Raw genomic sequence first — 17,546 nt, 5'->3', positions numbered from 1 at the left:
ATGTCTGATACAGTATCCAGGTCTAAAATAGAACTTGGATGTGATGTGGTTAATCAAACCAAACACAGTTGGGTGCAGGGCTGGCCCCAGACATTTTGCTGCCCGGGATGTAATGGCATGTCCTACTTTTCTCCCCCCCCCCCCCGCCAGCTCGAGGGGCACAGCACCAAAGGCTTGCCAAGTCATTTGGCACCAGTGGTAGAAAATCCCACGTTTCAGGAGTAAAAACACAACTCTTTTATTCATTCATTCAATCAATCAATCAATCAATCAATTTCTATCCTACCCTTCCTCCTGAAAGAGCCCAGAGTAACAAATATATTGATGATGATGATGATGATGATAACAGTTATCCCAGAGTGCCCAGGAAGGGTGTACTGTAGCCATCAAATGCCTGGGTAAACAAGAATCTTTTTAAATTTCTCCTGAAAGTCAATAATGAGACACATGTCACCAGAGAAGACATTCCACAAATGGAGAACTGCCACTGAATAGGCTGTGTTACAGGTCAATGCCTGCCAGGCAGCTGCCGGTAGTGCAACGTCCAAGATGGTTGGTGCTGGGGAGGGCACTCTTTTTATGTAGGTTCCAAGATATTTAGGGCTTTGTATACTAGTACTAACGCTCTGAATTGGTCCTCACTGGCAGCCAATGCAGCTTTCAGGACTGGTGACACAGGTTCCACTGGGCTGCCCCGCTTATCATCTGCAAGAGCCGCAGCCTCTGGGCTCTCTTCAAGGGCAGCCCTACATATAGCCAGTAGCCAAGATGGGAGCTCACCAGAGCATGAGGAACTGAGCTATCACAGTAGCTGGAGAATCAGCTTAAGTTAGGCATAAGCACTCCTAGTTACAGAAGTCGCTTGAGACCCTAATGACAAGTTGGAATCCAGAAGTACTTGTTTCTTCAGTGGGGAGCTGCAAACCTTCCAGAACAGGTTGTACACCGTAATTTCTGGACATGGGAATCACCTACCCGCAGTGCTTCTGTCTTATTGGGATTCAGCAGTAATTAATTGGCCCCGATCCAGCCCTTCACTGCTTCCAGACACCTGTGGAACACCTTCACAGTCCCTCCTGATTGTGATGGAATGGAGCTAAAGCTGTGTGTCATCAGCACATGGGTGGCACTGTGTTCCAAATCCCCAGGTGACAGCTCCCAACTGTTTCATGTAGATTTGAAATAGCTCAGGAGACAGAAGAGACACTTGTGAGACATCAGAGTCCCAAAGCCACTGAGCCGAGCAACAATCTCTGATTACTACTTTCTGGTAGCAATCCTATGGGTAGCAGCAGAATTACAGTAATACGTTACCTCCAGTTTCCACCTCCTTGGGTTGCTCCAGAAGAACACTATGTTCAATGGTGTCAAAAACCACTGAGATGTCAAGGAAAACTAACAGGTTCACACTACCCTGTTTTACTCCATTTGAAGGTCATTTATAAGGGTGACTACGGCTGGTTCAGCATCCAAACCAGAAAGGATCTTGATAATACACTTCTTCCAGGCATACATGCAGAACTAAAGTCGGGAGATTCTCCAACTCCTCACCAAATTACTTCAGACAGCTTAGTCAGGGAGGTAGTTGGGCAGTAGGGAAGACAGTATACCAACATGACTTGCCTCCCAGCACCAAGTATAAACCCTCCCATCCAGTTCCCAGATGGACTGACCTCCTGGTGAGAATGATAAAACTTTTATGGGTCACTGCCCAGTCGCCTCCACATCTCTCTAACCTTGACTGAATCTGTACCTTCAGGACACCTAAAATGAGCTGCCTGAGTGGCCACTCCACTCTACCTCATGGTAGGGTTTGGCCCTATGAGAAAAACTTCAGCCTTCACCTTCCGTAGAAGACAACTAGATCTAATCTTCACCAAAAAAAAATTAGTTTCTTGGTAGCTGATTCAGGCACAAGCATGCTTATAGTTGCAGAAGCTCAATAACATGGCTCACTCACACATATATACATCCAGGGTCGGCTCAAGACCACAAAATGCTTCCTTCCACCAGGGAAGAAGGAGTGAGTGATGATCTACATCAGGAACAAGGCGGTAATAAAGATCTACACTGAGAAAGATGCGGGAATAAGGATCTACTTTAGGTACGAGAAGTGGGGGAAGGCCTACTTTGGGGGGAAAGGGTGGGAGAAGACCAAGAGTGCCTCCTGTCCACCAAGAGGCCACTCTAGAGGCAGCATTGATGGGGGGATGCCAAGGAAGAGGCAGATCTGGCCTCCAGGAAGTGTATCACAGCTGTCACTGACACTGTAGCAGTGGCGAGGCATTCCTTGGAGGCTGGATCTGCTGCCACTGTGAATCCTGCCACCCAAGGTGATCACCTCACCTTCCCTCATGGGTGGGGTCAGTTCTGCATGCGTCTCAAGGCAATTTACAAGCATACCATATAATCAGTTTAGAAACAGTACAAAAGACAACTGAAGAGAGGTTGGAAAAACAGTTCAAAATGAACACCCAAGGCAGAGCCCTTTTCATCCAGCTGGAAAAGCTTGTCAAAACAAAAATGCCTTCAACTACAGTGGTGCCCCGCAAGACGAACGCCTCGCGAGACGAAAAACTCACAAAACGAAAGGTTTTTTCGTTTTCAAGTTGCCTCGCAAGACGAATTTCCCTATGGGCTTGCTTCGCAAAACGAAGCTTGCCCCGCAAGCTCCGGGGACAGCGGGAAGCGCAGCGCGTCTTCCCCGCTGTCCCCGGACCTCTTTTGAAGCAAGGGGCGGCGGGGAGAAGCGATCTTCTCCCCGCAGCCCCAGGTCCGGGGACAGCGGGAAGCGCGTCTTCCCCGCTGTCCCCGGACCTCTTTTGAAGCAAGGGGCAGCGGGGAGAAGCGATCTTCAAAAGAGGGGACAGAGCGGCGCTTCCCCTCTGTCCCCGGACGATCTCCATAGGAACGCATTGATTGATTTTCAATGCATTCCTATGGGAAACCATGCTTCGCAAGACGAAAAACTCGCAAGAAGAAAAAACTTGCGGAACGAATTAATTTCGTCTTGCGAGGCACCACTGTATTTCCGGGAAATACAGTGAGTGGATGCCTGTCATATCTCATCAGGGATGCTGCTCCACATGGTTTATCATGCTGTATATTTCCCCACCTTCATACCCTATTATTGGTGGGAGGGAAAATGCCCAACATGACGACGCTGAGACAGGGGAAGTTTTGCTACACTATGATGAGGGAGAGGAAGCCTGAGACACAGTTGCTGCTTGGAATATTCAGAAAATACTTGGTTAGAATCAGAAAACATTTATGGAGTGAAAGACATGCTACTCTGTACTTAATGCAGTGCAGAAATAACTTACGGTACATTGTTTCAGGAATACAGAACAGGAACTGGAGGAAAAGAAACAACAAGGAAAAGAAACCCACAACAACAGGAGCCAGTGAACAATCAATGAGCACTCTCACTTACAAAATATTGCCAGAGTTGTCTATTTTGAACAAAATCAATTTAGCCCAAGGTGCCTTTCCATAATGAACCGTTCACAGACAGTGGTCTGCAATTACTTTCTTTTCTGGTGGCACAATCAATAAACAGTAACGTTTTCTAATAAAGTTGCCTTCCTTACAATTCCTAATTGGTTGCAATTGATGGGCAAATTTTTCCCATTAAAGTCAATGTCTATGTTTGGTGGCTCCTTTTTTCTAATCTTAAGTGCACCGTCCCATTTCCACATCAGCTTGCAGTAATCCTTTTTAAACTCTGGACAAAAATATATACAGACTGGGGTGTAACAGGGTAGGGCATACTTATGTGTGCTCCACCAACACGCACAGGGTCTGGGAATGGAACCCCAGCACAAAATGGTAGCTGCCTGTATGTATTTTTATGTATGGTACATTTCTCCCACACATTTTTGTATGCAATTTTGCCTCGTAAATACATTTTTGCACAGAATTTCTAACAACACTTATTTTTGCACAGTATCGAGTAATATACACTTTTGTGTGTGTGTGCACCCTTTCCCCTCAAATAAAGATTTGGCATTTTTAATGTTTGGCTGGTTAACTGCATTGCAAAATTCAGAAAAAATGTGAATTCCTGTCACATTCCCATGGGTGCCAGGAGGTATAAGTCTCTCACCAAAGCATTCACTAAGCATACCATTGGGGGGTGCAGTGTAGTGCAGTGCAAAGAAACTGGGGACAAACACAAAGTTCAAAACATGATCCAGAGACAACCCTCCCAAGATCAGTTAACACAGGGTGTCCCAGCACCACGTAGCTTAGCAATCATAGAAGACTAGGTTTAGGAACGAAAAGCCTTTCCTCCAACAATTGGATGGCTCAAGAGGGAGACCTTTAATACTGCAGTCTCCTAAACTACATCCTAACCTCAGCAGCTGACAATGAAGCAGCTTTGGGGATTATTTACTCACAGGGAGACACCCTCACTCGCAACCCAAGGTCCATAGATGTATACTATGTCAGTGTTTCCCAACCTTTTTTGGGCAAAGGCACACTTGTTTCATGAAAAAAATCTCGAGGCACACCACCATTACAGCCCCGTGACGTCAGCGCGCAGCGTCACACCGGGAGGGACGCACGAAAGTGTAAGTTTCAATTTTTTCCCCTCCCCCTTGCCTTCCTTCTGTGCCAACCGCCAAAAAGCCAAGAAAAAAGCCAAGACTTTAGGGCAGCAGGTCGACACGGAAGAAGCTCCTACCTAAGGACAGGTGCGACAGCCGTGTCCTCTTCTGCCACACTTGGCAGCCCTGCCTCATGGTCGTGACTCCCACCCTGATTTCTCCCCGCAGGTCGAGCGGCACAGGCAGCCCAATGTGTCCAGCCCAGACACAAGCCCCGCTTCCCCACTCTAGATCCTGAATGCGACCAAGTGCTCTGGACTCCCGAGCAGGGTGGGAAAGAGGACTCGCATCTGGTAGCCTCCGGGCTCCTCGCCTGCTCGAGGGATGGCATTGCAGGCAAGCTGCCGGCCATCGCCATCGCCGCCCCCTCATGCGAGTGGACCTGCCCGGAGTGGTGGGCCGGGGGAGGCTCGCTCTCTGTGGGGATGTGGCCCGCACGCGCGGCCCCGCTTCCTCCTGCCCAGGGCTGAGCTCCTTACCCGCGATCTCGGTCTCGCGCATGCGGATCCCACTTATTCTGAAGCTCGCGCCACTAGCCGGGGCTCTCACACCGTGCCAGGGCGAGGCGGCGCGGCCCACTGACATCATCGCGGCTCGCCGCCACCCTCGACTTCCCTGTTCCCTCCCCTCCCTCGGGTCGCTGTGGTTACCGAGGACTGCAAGCTGTGGTTACCGAGGACTGCAAGGACTGCAAACTTCGCGCATGCGCAGGCCCAGTAGCAAGCGGCGATGGGATGTAGTGAGCGGCGATGTGGCTAGCCGGAGAAGAGAGGGCGAGCCCCCTCCGCTCCGGCCCTAAATAGGGCAAGCCACGCCCCCTCCAGCCAGCCGATTGGCTGGCCAGGAGGCGTGGCCGGATGGGATTCCCCTGCTCTCGCGGGGGCTGAGACCAGCCCCCGCTCACGTGGGGAAGGGCGTGGTGCCCGCAACCCCACCTCCTGGGGCAGGCCCGGAAGTGGCTATGCGCGAAAACTTCACGCATGCGCAGGCCCAGTAGCGAGCGGCGATGGGATGTGGGAGGGAGCTCGCTCGCCGCCCCGCGTGTGCTCGCCGCCGCCGCCCCGCCTCTCGCCGCCCGACTCGCCCGCCTCCCTCCCACGGAACACAAGGCAACGTTCCACGGCACACTAGTGTGCCGCGGAACACCGGTTGGGAAACACTGTACTATGTTGCTGCTCTTTGTCTCAAATCTTTTGGTTTGGGCATTCTCGAGAACTGTGGAGGGTGACTCCACCTCTTCCTCTGCTCTTCGGCAGGTCTTCCCACCACCAGGAGGCCCCTCAAGGAGACCCTTAGCACTGTTTCCAAGGGACCCTGCCTGCTCCTCAACACCCTTGACCTGTGTGGAGTTCGAGCCATCCTTTCAGGACTCAGTGTCTGCTACCAGGTCAGTGCCAGGCTTGGCAATTTCACAGCAGCAACTCCATTCTTACGTGGATTCAGGGACTACAATTTAGGTGGGCTCAAATGGAATGAATTTCTACTTCATCCATACTCAGAAGTTCTGCTGCGCCTATGTGTCTTACTATGGAGTTATGTGTGTTTACAGCCAAAGGGTTTTTGAAAAGCACACACGCCATCACCACCAACACAGTTTCCGGTATTGGACTTTACGATTAAAATGGTGGCAAATAACACAAGATACCTAAACATGAAATAAGAAAAACTTTATTTATCCAGAAGATTTCTGTGAACTCAAGTATGCTGAATTAACACAGCAAGCTGCTGAATACAAAGGTCACTGGATTAACATGGCAGCAGATTTACAAAAAATCAAGTTGAGTTTTACTTATCCAAGTAATTGTTCACCTGTCAAAGTGTGAGTCACAAAAGAAGGGGTAAAGAGCACCGTGGAACTGAACAAATTCACCCATGCCGCCACATTTCTGTAAAGACATTCAGAGTAATCTGGTTTAAATATGTGGTTAATAATAAATTGGTATCTCTGCATTTTGGGTTGGTTTCCCTGCCCCACTTTAAGGAAATTCTAATATGGTAGCCATGTAGCCTGAAGTCTTCTAGTCTGCTCCTTCTTTCCATTACCAGAATGGTGATAAATATATCATCATAGTCATCTCAAGGTAGAGTTATTTTTTTGCCACTTCTTGCAAGTTTCTGCCAGTTATTGCAATTATATTAATGGCCACAGCAGCCAAGTTTAGCTCACTTTACAGTGGTTCCCAGAATCAAGAAAAAAAGCCGGCTAAAAAGGGATTATAGGATCATAGTACAAGAGTTGGGTCTTTGTATAACTCCATCAGTAATGACATCTCAGCATCACACACATACTATTCTCCAGCTATGTCAGAAGCGAGGCACCTTCTCCCAGATCATCAGAACTTCTGCTGCATGGAGACAGCACCGATACCTTTTTGGAGAGCAGTTCTTACTCTTTACTGACTCTGAATGAACCCAGTAAATACAACAATAATCTATGGATCATTTCTAAATCCCGATTTCATTCTGTGCTGAGTCAGTGATTTTGGTAATAAGAACAAGCAGTTAAAGGCACACAATATAAAAATGGGGGGGGGGGCTCACCTACTTAAAAAAGCCCAATTTCATTAAGAACCTAACAACTTGAGGTTGTTAAAAAGAAGAAGCAATGCTTAAAAATACTTCTCTTTATGTCAACATTTGTCAAACGTGAGATATGGTTTGCAGTGGCTTTACATGACAGAATTCCTGTTCTTCTCTTAGTGACATGGTAATTTTCAGTTGTCTCACAAGGACACACTTGCAGAATTGGGCTTCAGAACTGAGCAAACTTCACCACCGTCGTATTGTCTTCTGCCAAGTAATGTTCCACAAGATCTTTCTGCGAAGCAACTGTCTGGGGGGTGGGGTGCTTTTCTCTGTGTGCCACATTATAATGGCAGAACCGCTCCCCCCCAATCATCTGGATCTACCTGCAGTTTTGAATTTTGCACCTTTTTCCAGAAAAACCACCGGCGTACATTCAGCACAATGCAGCTTCCTGTTTTCTGCCATTGCAGCAATCACAGTTCACAACAACACATGCAGAGCCTGCGTGCAAACAGTTGTATGTGCATGATGGCCAGCTCTTACTCAGTGCTGCAACACTATCAGCTCTTACTCAGTGCTGCAACACTATCAGCAGCAGTAACAGAGGTGGGGACAGACAAAGTTGGCTCTGCAATCTCTGTGGGCTACTACCTGCACACACACCTTCCCCAGGCACACACATTAAAATTGCCCTACCCACTAACATGACACTCCACTTCTTCATGCTGATTTTCTTTTAACACTCTGCTTCTTCAGACTGCCTCAACCCACCCCAGATTCTTGGGTTCCACCCTTTTTAATGCTGGGCTCTGCCCTGTAGCCTATGGCCATTTGAAAGCGAGTCCCATATTTCAGGTTGGGATTACAGGTGAGTCCCAGCTCTTAGTAAGCTGAAGACCACTGCACCTGAACACTGACAGGCTTTCTAGCTGCTCTCCACAAAGAACATCATAAGTGTTCAGTATGTACTGAGCAGTAGAGGAAAGGGTAAAAAACAGCAAGGCAGGAGTGGAGTCATTTGTGCTGTACTGAAGAAAGAAAGCTTCTGCTTTGATTCTGTAGTGATGACAACATGAATAGCTAGACTACAACCTCTGGTCCTTTTTATGAAATGGGTGGGGAGAGGGAGAGAAAAGCTAGAAGGGTCGGGGTATTTCTTTTAGTATAATAACCTGAGCAACAATTATCCGAATTCATGTAAATCAATAGCATTTTGGATAACCTGAATGCCATTATACAAAGATGTAGGACATCACGAATCAGTATGGAGAAATGAATATGGTTGGACTGCAAACGGAAAATAACAATCTGAAAACACAAAATGGTCTATTCATAATGGAACTCACCTGTATAATGGACCACACATGTCTGGCCTTTCTTTGGAAATGTCCTTCCTGTTTAAAAACATGAACAAACGCATACGTTAAAAATGCTGTTGAACATCCTTTTAGAAAAGTGGATGTTTAAAAAGAGTCAAAGCAGAATAAACTCATTCATATCGAAACCTACATTAAATACAAGATAAAATGGAAATTGAATAATTTGGGTTTTCTGTGTTAAAAACACTGACCAGTGTAAGAAAACAAAGGTGTAGAGGCAGAGATGGTGTCATGTAGTGTGAATGACATTGTAATCACATACCTGTAGCTTGTGCTAGTCTCACCCTCCCAGAGAGTGGCTTATATGTGCCATTTGGAAAGAAGGGGGAACAGATTTCAATTTTCAGTGGCCATCAATTTAAACGATACAATTGGGATCATTCTTTTACTACTGTGTTTTTTTAATTAAATGACAACCATGCCTAAAGAGGGCCCACAAATATGATTTCAAAGAGCAGTGACCAAAAGCTTAATTTCGGCCAGATTCTAGTTTGCTTCATCACAGGACCATTTTCAACAAAGTTATCAGTGACATGGAGAGGCAAACAGCAGAAGAATGTGCCTCATACTGGGATCATGATGCCTTCCACTTTGTCCCTGTAAAATCCTTTTGTTGAGCATCTGGTCCACAGGGGATACACTTACTTTGCATCGGCTACCTTGTGAACAAAAGAGCAGCCCTGCTCATTCAGACCAAAGACCTAGAATAATAGAATTTTAGACTTGGAAGGGGACCCGAGGGTCATTTAGTCCTCTGCAATGTAGGAATATTTTGCCCAATGTAGGACTGGAAGATATTTCAAAAAGTTCCAAAGTTGCTGAGCAAAAATAAATAAACTGGAGCTATTTTTTCAGGTATGGGACGCGGGTGACACTGTGGGTAAATCCTCAGCGCCTAGGGCTTGCCGATCGCAAGGTCGGCAGTTCGAATCCCCGCGGCGGGGTGAGCTCCCGTCTGCGGTCCCAGCTCCTGCCCACCTAGCAGTTCGAAAGCACCCCTAAGTGCAAGTAGATAAATAGGTACTGCTTTCTAGCGGGAAGGTAAACGGCGTTTCTGTGTGCGGCACTGGTGCTGGCTCACCAGTGCAGCTTCGTCACGCTGGCCACGTGACCCAGAAGTGTCTCCGGACAGCGCTGGCCCCCGGCCTCTTAAGTGAGATGGGCGCACAACCCTAGAGTCGGACACGACTGGCCCGTACGGGCAGGGGTACCTTTACCTTATTTTTTCAGGTAAATCATCAGAAATGACACCGCCAACATGACTTGCCATGCGTCCGGATTTCCCCGGACATTTTTAGCGATTTCTGCAACAGACACTGTTTCCAAATGCAGTATTCCGGGTATGTCCAGGAAATTCCAGAGGTATGGCAACCCTACTTGAACCCACAATCCTGAGATTAAGAGTCTCATGCTCTACTTTCTGAACTATCTAGTCAAGCATCCTTTTCCCATGGTGGCCAATCAGATGTCTCAGGCACTTACTCACCTGCCAAAATCTGTAGACTATTGTCCACAGTAATTATATTCACCAGTCAGGGGCTGTAAATCTGGTGAAACTGAAGAGTTATGCCTGGCTGAACACGCTGTAACCATTTTAGAATGAGCAGAGCATTTGAGGTTTTACAGGATTCTTCCTCTGTGCTGTGAGCTGGGCTAAACTGCCATCGTTTTATTGTATGTTCTCAAACCAAGCTGCACCCACAATGAAGACTTCTTCAAAGTCAATGTCTGGCTAATGACTAAGTGGCACACATTTCCTTCATGGCAAAAAGCTATCTCCACTTCATGGCAAAAAGCTATCTCCACATGTTACTGTCAGCCACAAAACCCTGCTAAATCCCTTTCACTGGTCACCCCCACCCCGTAAAAACAGGAGTTCTTTGCTTTGCTAGCTCTGCAGTTGCAGCAGCGGTCTCTTCAATAAGAGCCTTCTCCAGGTTTTCACAGAGGAGCAAGCCTGAAGCCTTGTCTCTCTCCTGAATGAAGAGGCTCACATTTTAAACAGGGAAGTACAGCGTACTATAATATGCTCTTGTTACTAAATTACTTCACTGCGCTTGGATTTATGCAGCTGTCAGCAAATGCCATTTAAATATCCCTAATCGCTTGTGGCTGCCGATGCTGCTGCCAAAGAAACAGAAGACTGCAGCCCACCGATCCACAGAGCCCTCTGGGCATTTTCCCTCATTATGTTGCTCAGGACAGCCACCCTCCACCATATTCTAAGCCAGGGGGTCTCAAGTTTCCCCCCACCTGACAGCAGGAAAACACCGCTCCCATCCCCCACCATATATATATGTAGGTATATTTGCATTTAGCATTTTTTCCACGCATTTTGCATTTTAAAATTCCTGTTCCAAACATCCTGTAGGTTCCACTTTCTCCGATCCTCCCTGATTCAATCTCCTGAGAGAGCCAGAGAAAGAGACAGTCACCTACCCATTCAGCTCTCTGACCTCAAATATCCCTCTGAAATGATAGGAAATCCGATCCCTTCGTCAGCCGCAGTTGGGCTGAAATATACTTTACAAGCTTGGCAAGGTGGACAAGAGTGACGGCCAAGGCAGGAGAGAGCCAAAGAACCACAGGGTACTGACCAGGGTGTGGAGAACAGGAGGACGCGCTGCACCTCAAATAAGGTACCCAGAAACCCTGAACACACACCTGCATTGCACCGAGCTGGCCATCAACAGCTCCGTCGATGGAGCCAGAGGCTCTTAAATCTCAGAGTCGTGGGTTCGAGTCCCACGGTGGGCAAAAGATTGGGCTGGACTAGATGATCGTTGGGGTCCCTTCCAACTGGACAATTCCAGAACTGATGTTGCTCCACCGTTACCAGGAGCACCCCTACTTGGTACCACTCCCTGGCCAAAAAAACTCCCCTTCCAGTTCATTCATCGCCTTCTCCCAACCAAATCTCCTCCTCTCCTCTTCTGAGGAGCCAGAGGCTTCACCACCACCACCCTCCTTTCCCCCATAGGCACCCAGCTCCTCCTGCAGCTGCTTTGCCCTGCCGCCCCTCTCTTCCCCGCGCCCCTCAGCCCGAACCCGCGGCGAGGGGGGCACCGCACCGTCTCCCGGCGTGATGGTCTCCACTTCCACCCCCATGGCCGCCGTGCTCCCGACGCGGCGCGCTCCCGCTTGTCAACCTGCTCCGCGCACCACGCGCCGCCGTCCTCCTCGGCCGGTCCCGGCTTAGCGAGACCCTCCAGCCGGCGCATAGCTCCCCGCCCCTCTCCGCAGCTGACGGACAAGCGCCTCCGGAGCTGCCCATCAGCCCACCCGGCCAATGGAAAAGTGGGGAGGGGGGCTGCAGGCGCCGCCGTCGCCCAATCCCCCCGCGAGGTGGCGGAGGGGAAGGCAGGGCCAAAAGCCTCCCGTGGGGAGGAGCTGGGCGGCGGAGTAAGAGGGCGGGGGACCGCGCTGCAAAAAGATAAGACAGGCAGGCAGGGTTCGCAGCTTGCGGAATGAATGCAGTCCTGTTTCCTTGGGGGAAGCAGGCGCTGCTCCTTTGGCAGCGCAGAGCCCGGCTTGCCAAACGCGGGCGTGGAAACAATTCTGCATTTTAAGTGGAGGCTGGGTGGCCATATGTCATGTGAGATCTCTGCATTGCAGGGGGTTGGGCTAGATGATCCTGGGGATCCCTTCCAACTCTGTGAGCCTATGATTCCAATCTAGGGCTTTTATGCACTTTTTTTTTTTTTTTACTTTACTTTGCTCCGTTCCATGCTGAGTATCAAGCCCCGTTTCAGAAGCGGAGCGCTAAGGTGCGAAGTTGCTCCTGTAAGAGGCTGGTTCTACTCAAGGGCCCCATCTCCCCATATGAACCAACCCAGATCCTGAGATCTTCCTCGTGTGCTTCCTCCACAAGAGTTCTGGAATGGTAAAACAAGAATGGCCATTTTCTGCAGTGTCCCCCCTCCCCTGTGAAATTCTCTCTCCAATGAGGCTCACCTGGCGCCTACATTAAATATATTTAGGCGCCAGGTGAAAACATTTCTCTTCAACCAGGCATTTGGCTGATTAACATTCTGTGGGCTTTAAAATGTGTGAATGGGGGAGGGAGGGTTATTGGTTTGGTTTGTGTTATGTACTGAGTTGAATAGGATCCAAAATGCAGCAGTCTGATTGGTCTCAGAACAATAGGATTCCGAATGCAGCAGTCAGATTGGTCTTAAACAATAGGATCCAGAATGCAGCAGTCTGATTGGTCCACAGGAGCCACCCAATCCAGCTCCAGGTGGAAGTGAATCCACAACCTGATTGGCCTACAGAAGAATCCCGGAATTAACCAATCACATGGGGCCCATTGTGTAAATAATGTATATAAAGCAGACATTCTGGGGGAACTTCCATTCCTCCTCACCACTATGAGCTGAATAAAGAGCATGAAATCCACTCTCGACTCCGAGTATATTTCAGTTTGCTTTTGTTTTATTATGTATTTTGTGTTTCCATTCTCTATTTTTATGTTGTGGACTGCCCTGTTATCTTTGGATGAAGGGCGCTATACAAATTTTAAGAATAAATAAAAATACCACAGAGTAAGGATCCAGGCCTACCAAACAGAACTGAAAAAGCTGCAACCACGAGACTCGTTTCCAGAGAAACCCTCTCTGCCTGCAGCCTCAGGAAATAAAGCAACAAGGACCCTGCAGCTATCATTATACTGGACAAGAATAGAAATGAACCTGTAGAAAACAGGGGTGTTGTTTTTTTAATAGGGAGGCACCATTGCTCAGCGGTAAAGGCAGCAGCTTTGACTGCAGAAGGTCCCTGGGAAAGATCCTTCCAGTTGCAGAACTTGGGGTCTCAAATTTCAGCAGCGCCCTGTGCAATGCCAAAATTGGGCGCACACCCCTCGCACTCAATTCTAAAGCATAGTTTGCGCCTCTGGCAGAGTCCCCAAGGCTTCATGCCCAGTGCAATTGAATCAGTTGCATTCCCCTACATCTGCCTCTAATCCTCTGCCTAAGGCCCAAAGAGCAGATGCTTGGTGAGGAAAAGCCTTAGCTCAGCGGTGGAGCATTGCAGATGCATGCAGAAGGTCCCAGGTTCACTCTCCAAGAGCATCTCCAGGTAAGGCTGGGAGAGACTTCCTTTCTGAAGCCCTCATGAGCCACTGCCAGTCAGTATAGCGCCAAATTGGAGCAAATGGCAAGAGATTGCTGTTTGTTCCGATTTAGCGCTAAAGAGCAGGTTTTCTGGGGGAAAGCAGTGGAGGAAAGGCAAAACAACTCAGACCCATACCTAGAAAGCACAGGACAAGTGGAAAGCTGCTCAGATCCATGCTTTCTAGTCACAGGGCAAGCGGAAGTGCGGATGAGCCCTAAGTGTAAAGCAGTTTCCTAAGAAACTGAGAAAGGAGCTCTGTTTGAGCAAATCAAGGTTTCGTCTAGTCCTGCATCCCACAGCAGCTAACCACAAGTGTCATGGAATTTGGGTAAGGGATGTAGCTTGGATGCATTTCACAATCCCTGTTTGAAGTATTGGTGCACAGTATAATTTCTTTTTTTTAAGGAGGGGGATAAGGCTATCAATGGCTGATAATCCTAAAGGCTATATACTGCCTCCATGATCAGATGTACTGCACCTCTAGATTCCATTTGCTGGGGGACAACAGCTAGACAGAGCATCTGACTGGCTATTAAGGAAAACAGGATACTGAATTACACAGATCTTTGGTCTGATCTTTGGTCTTTTTGTTTGCGCTTATGTTCTCTAACCAAAGGTTTTTCAAGGTTAGAATTGCTTTATATATAAGAAAGCAAAATGCACAGAATCCTATGGCAATATCAGGCTTCATACAATTCCTAAGCACAATAGGACTATAACAACTGTATAATGCAAGTGACATATATATGTAATAAGTGACCGAGATTTCTGCCTTCACTATTTACAAAGAATTAATGCTGGAAATTTCCCCAACCCTTCTCTTGCTAGTTTAATTTAATTTTCACTAAATCAATTAAAGAAACAGTCCATAAAATCACTTTGTTTTATTCTTATTTCTTTTAAATCACTGTCCAGGAAGATTTACTTTAATATATACTGTTTACTTACAAAAATGGTTTGGAAACAAATACTTTTATTCCTCCATCCAATTCCTCCCCCCCCCCACCCCAGTTCAGTAATTCAATACTGTAAGGTTTTGAGGTCCTCTCCAGGTCTGCCCCTGGCACTCTAAGTGGTAGAAAGCTTTAAGACAGATCCAGTCCAATACATTTTGCTGCCTGGGGTGAAGGACAAGACGACAGCTCCCTCCCTTCCTCTTCCATGTACTGAAGCCCTCTAGATTTGCATTTGAATATTCCTTCAGCCCTGGTGATGGGACAGTATCAATCACGACATTAGGGCAGCAGGCTAGCTTAGGGGCTGGAGAGCAGGTCACATAGCACAAATAGCTATGTTCTTCACCTCACTGTTGCCGCCTGCCCATCACCACCTGTCACTTGAGGCAGATGCTTCACTCTACCCAATGGTAGGGCTGGCTCTGCTTTAAGAGGCAGTGAAAGGAGGGAGATTAGATAGGATGGAAGCCCTCCATTCCTCCAGGAGCTGTTGGCTCTACACATGCAGAATGTGCTGGCCCCATGGGTTAACCGTAAGGCAAGGTCCGAGTCCCGTCTGAGGTCAAGGGTGCAGTATGGAGGCAGTCCGTCAAAGCTGAAGCTGGGTGCAAGGAAGGGAGTCAGGTGAGGTCAGGTGCTCCGGCAGGAAAGCAGGACAGGATGCAGGCAGAAACTGGCTACCAACAATGTTGCTCCCACAACCTGGGGCTGGGGCTGGCTGGCTTTTATCTGCCCCGAGGCATAGGGCGGCCCTGGTCCACAGGTGACTTGCCTCTCCTGGCCTGGAGGCGAGCACTCCTCCTGCGGGAACTTAGTTCCCTCCGCCTCTCTGCCCTGAGCCTCTGCAGCTCAGGAGAAGCTGGAGGGTTACCGGACCCAGAGGCAACCTCAGCTTCCCCTGACGGGGCTAAGAGTGGAGCACCTGCAGGCAATGGGTCCTCCATCCCCTCAGGAGCCTGAGCAGACTCAGCTGGTGCCTGCACCTGAGGATCCAGCACAGGTGAGGACCCTTCAGGCTCAAGCCCCAGCCCCGGCCCAGATGGTTCTGGAGGCGGGGACTCCTGTGCAGGCTGGGATTCCTCAGGTTCAGCCTCTGAGTCCGAATCCCAGGCCATCACACAGAATGAACTGGCATGGGAGCACTTTTTGACAAGCAACCCCCCTCTCCCTTATTTAGATGATGTAGTTCTTTATGGGGAACTGGCTTCAGGCATCATGCCCACTGGCAGACCAATTCTGTATTACTAAGATGTCTACAAATGTGGCATGAAGGCTGGCAACATCAACTCCATGATGCCTGTAAACAGTCAGGTCATGTATCCATAGCAGTTATCAGAAGAGGAATGACCACTGGGAGGAGCTTCATCCACCCCAGCTGCAACAAAACATGTCTCCCCTGTATCGGTCTCTACAGCCACAGAAGGCCCTGTAACCTTTCAAGTTTGACTTCACCCCCAAGGCGCACTATGCCAACAAGTTACATGGAGGACTACAGCACCATCTGCCTTCCTTAATGTCTTAATCAGCTTACAAGCACTGAGTCATTTATTGGTGCGTTTGGATTTCTTTCAGCATGTCCAGTCTGTGACAGACACACACACACACACACACACACACACACACACACACACACACACCCTCCAAGGGTAAAAATGCTGAGAAAAGAATTTGGATGTGAGAATGTTCTCTCAAGTATTGCATTGCAATATGTAACCTTCTACAGAGTGACATACTTTTGATGGCTCACATTCTGCACAATGCACAGACATACACACACAAAGTATTGTGCAGGAGGTGGGGTGCCTGAACAAAATGTGTTTGCTTTCAAGTTCATTTTGTAACTTCACAAAGAGATCAAGGCCAAACTGTGGAAATCATTGTAATAGCCCTTAATAATAAGGAAAACATCTAGCTTAATTTACAAGTCACGGCTACAGTCTGATACATGATTTACTGACAAGCAGCCCAATGTGTTGAGGTTTTGTGTATTGGGCTTATATTATTATTATTATTATTATTATTATTATTATTATTATTATGCATTGTTGCTATATTTCACCTATGCATTATTTTACGCATGTGATACTATATCTTTGAACTGAAATTATGTTCACAATATTTTTGTGAATACATTAAAAAAAACCAAGAAATAAAGATTTCAGGTAAAAGGAGGAGGAGGGTTGAAGTACTTCTCTACATTTCTGTGAAATATTGGTAGTATTCAGCTGCTGTATTGGTAGTATTAAATTTGAAGTCACAACAAGGTTTATGAGATCTGAGCCTAGGGAACCATTGTGAATTGGAGGAAACCTGGTTCCCCACCCCACCCCCTTTCAGGTCATCAGTGTATGCCACAAATAACTAAAACCATTCAAGTATTTTGTGAACAGCGAACTTTTGCAGACGTGTCTGTTAAAGGGCTGCTTTAATTGTGCCTGTGAAACTGTCAGATGCGCCATCTGGTGGCTGTTTTTACTTTTGTGAATTGATGTATTACTCCAGCCAAATATACAGAATTGATGTACAAGCCATAATGGGATCTTGGATGAAGTGCATTTCATTTGGAATTCCTTCTGCTCTGTTGTGGGAAAGAACAGCCTAACTGCTGCACTGGGTGCCTTTTGTGTCAGTTAGTGGGTGGTTACTTTCAGCTCTATGAATCTATTATTCTAAATAAAGTCAGCAAGATGGGAGGCGGTTGAGACAAGGGAGTAATGTAAAACATGGACAAGAGATGAACTGCACTGCTTTGAGTTGGCTTCTGCAATATCTTATTCATAGCAAGAAAGAAATTCATTGCAAAGCCTTGCATCTTTTAATCATACAGTATTGTGAACATTTATTTCTCGTATTCCTTCTAAATGCTGGGATTCAGCACTCAAATGCGTGAAATAAAACTAATAAAGATAACAGTGCTTCTAAGCATGTGCAGAGCACATTTCCTTCACCAGAAAGTAATC

The 17,546-nt window shown here is 47.6% G+C and overlaps 1 protein-coding gene across 4 annotated transcripts in view; it reads right to left on the bottom strand.

The window, feature by feature from the left end:
- Nucleotides 1-17,546, bottom strand: part of FKBP1B (FKBP prolyl isomerase 1B) — a 53,772-nt gene that overhangs the window by 16,076 nt on the left and 20,150 nt on the right. For 2 of the 4 annotated variants that reach the window (XM_081189285.1, XM_081189286.1), the window contains exon 2: nt 8,483-8,530. The exons of 1 other annotated variant lie outside the window; for it this stretch is intronic. Coding sequence is in view for 1 of the 3 variants with exons in the window: in XM_081189284.1 (XP_081045410.1) it covers nt 8,483-8,530; nt 11,587-11,623 (85 nt within the window). In the remaining 2 variants the exon portion in view is untranslated. Of the gene's footprint in view, nt 1-8,482; nt 8,531-11,586; nt 11,765-17,546 lie in introns of those variants that run through there. One more of the 4 variants, XM_081189284.1, reaches the window with a different exon arrangement.

This window comes from Podarcis bocagei, assembly GCF_964188305.1.
Source record: "Podarcis bocagei genome assembly, chromosome: 3".
NCBI lineage: Eukaryota > Metazoa > Chordata > Lepidosauria > Squamata > Lacertidae > Podarcis > Podarcis bocagei.
Note: the sequence above shows the minus strand (reverse complement) of the source record. Positions and strands in the feature narration are given on the sequence as shown.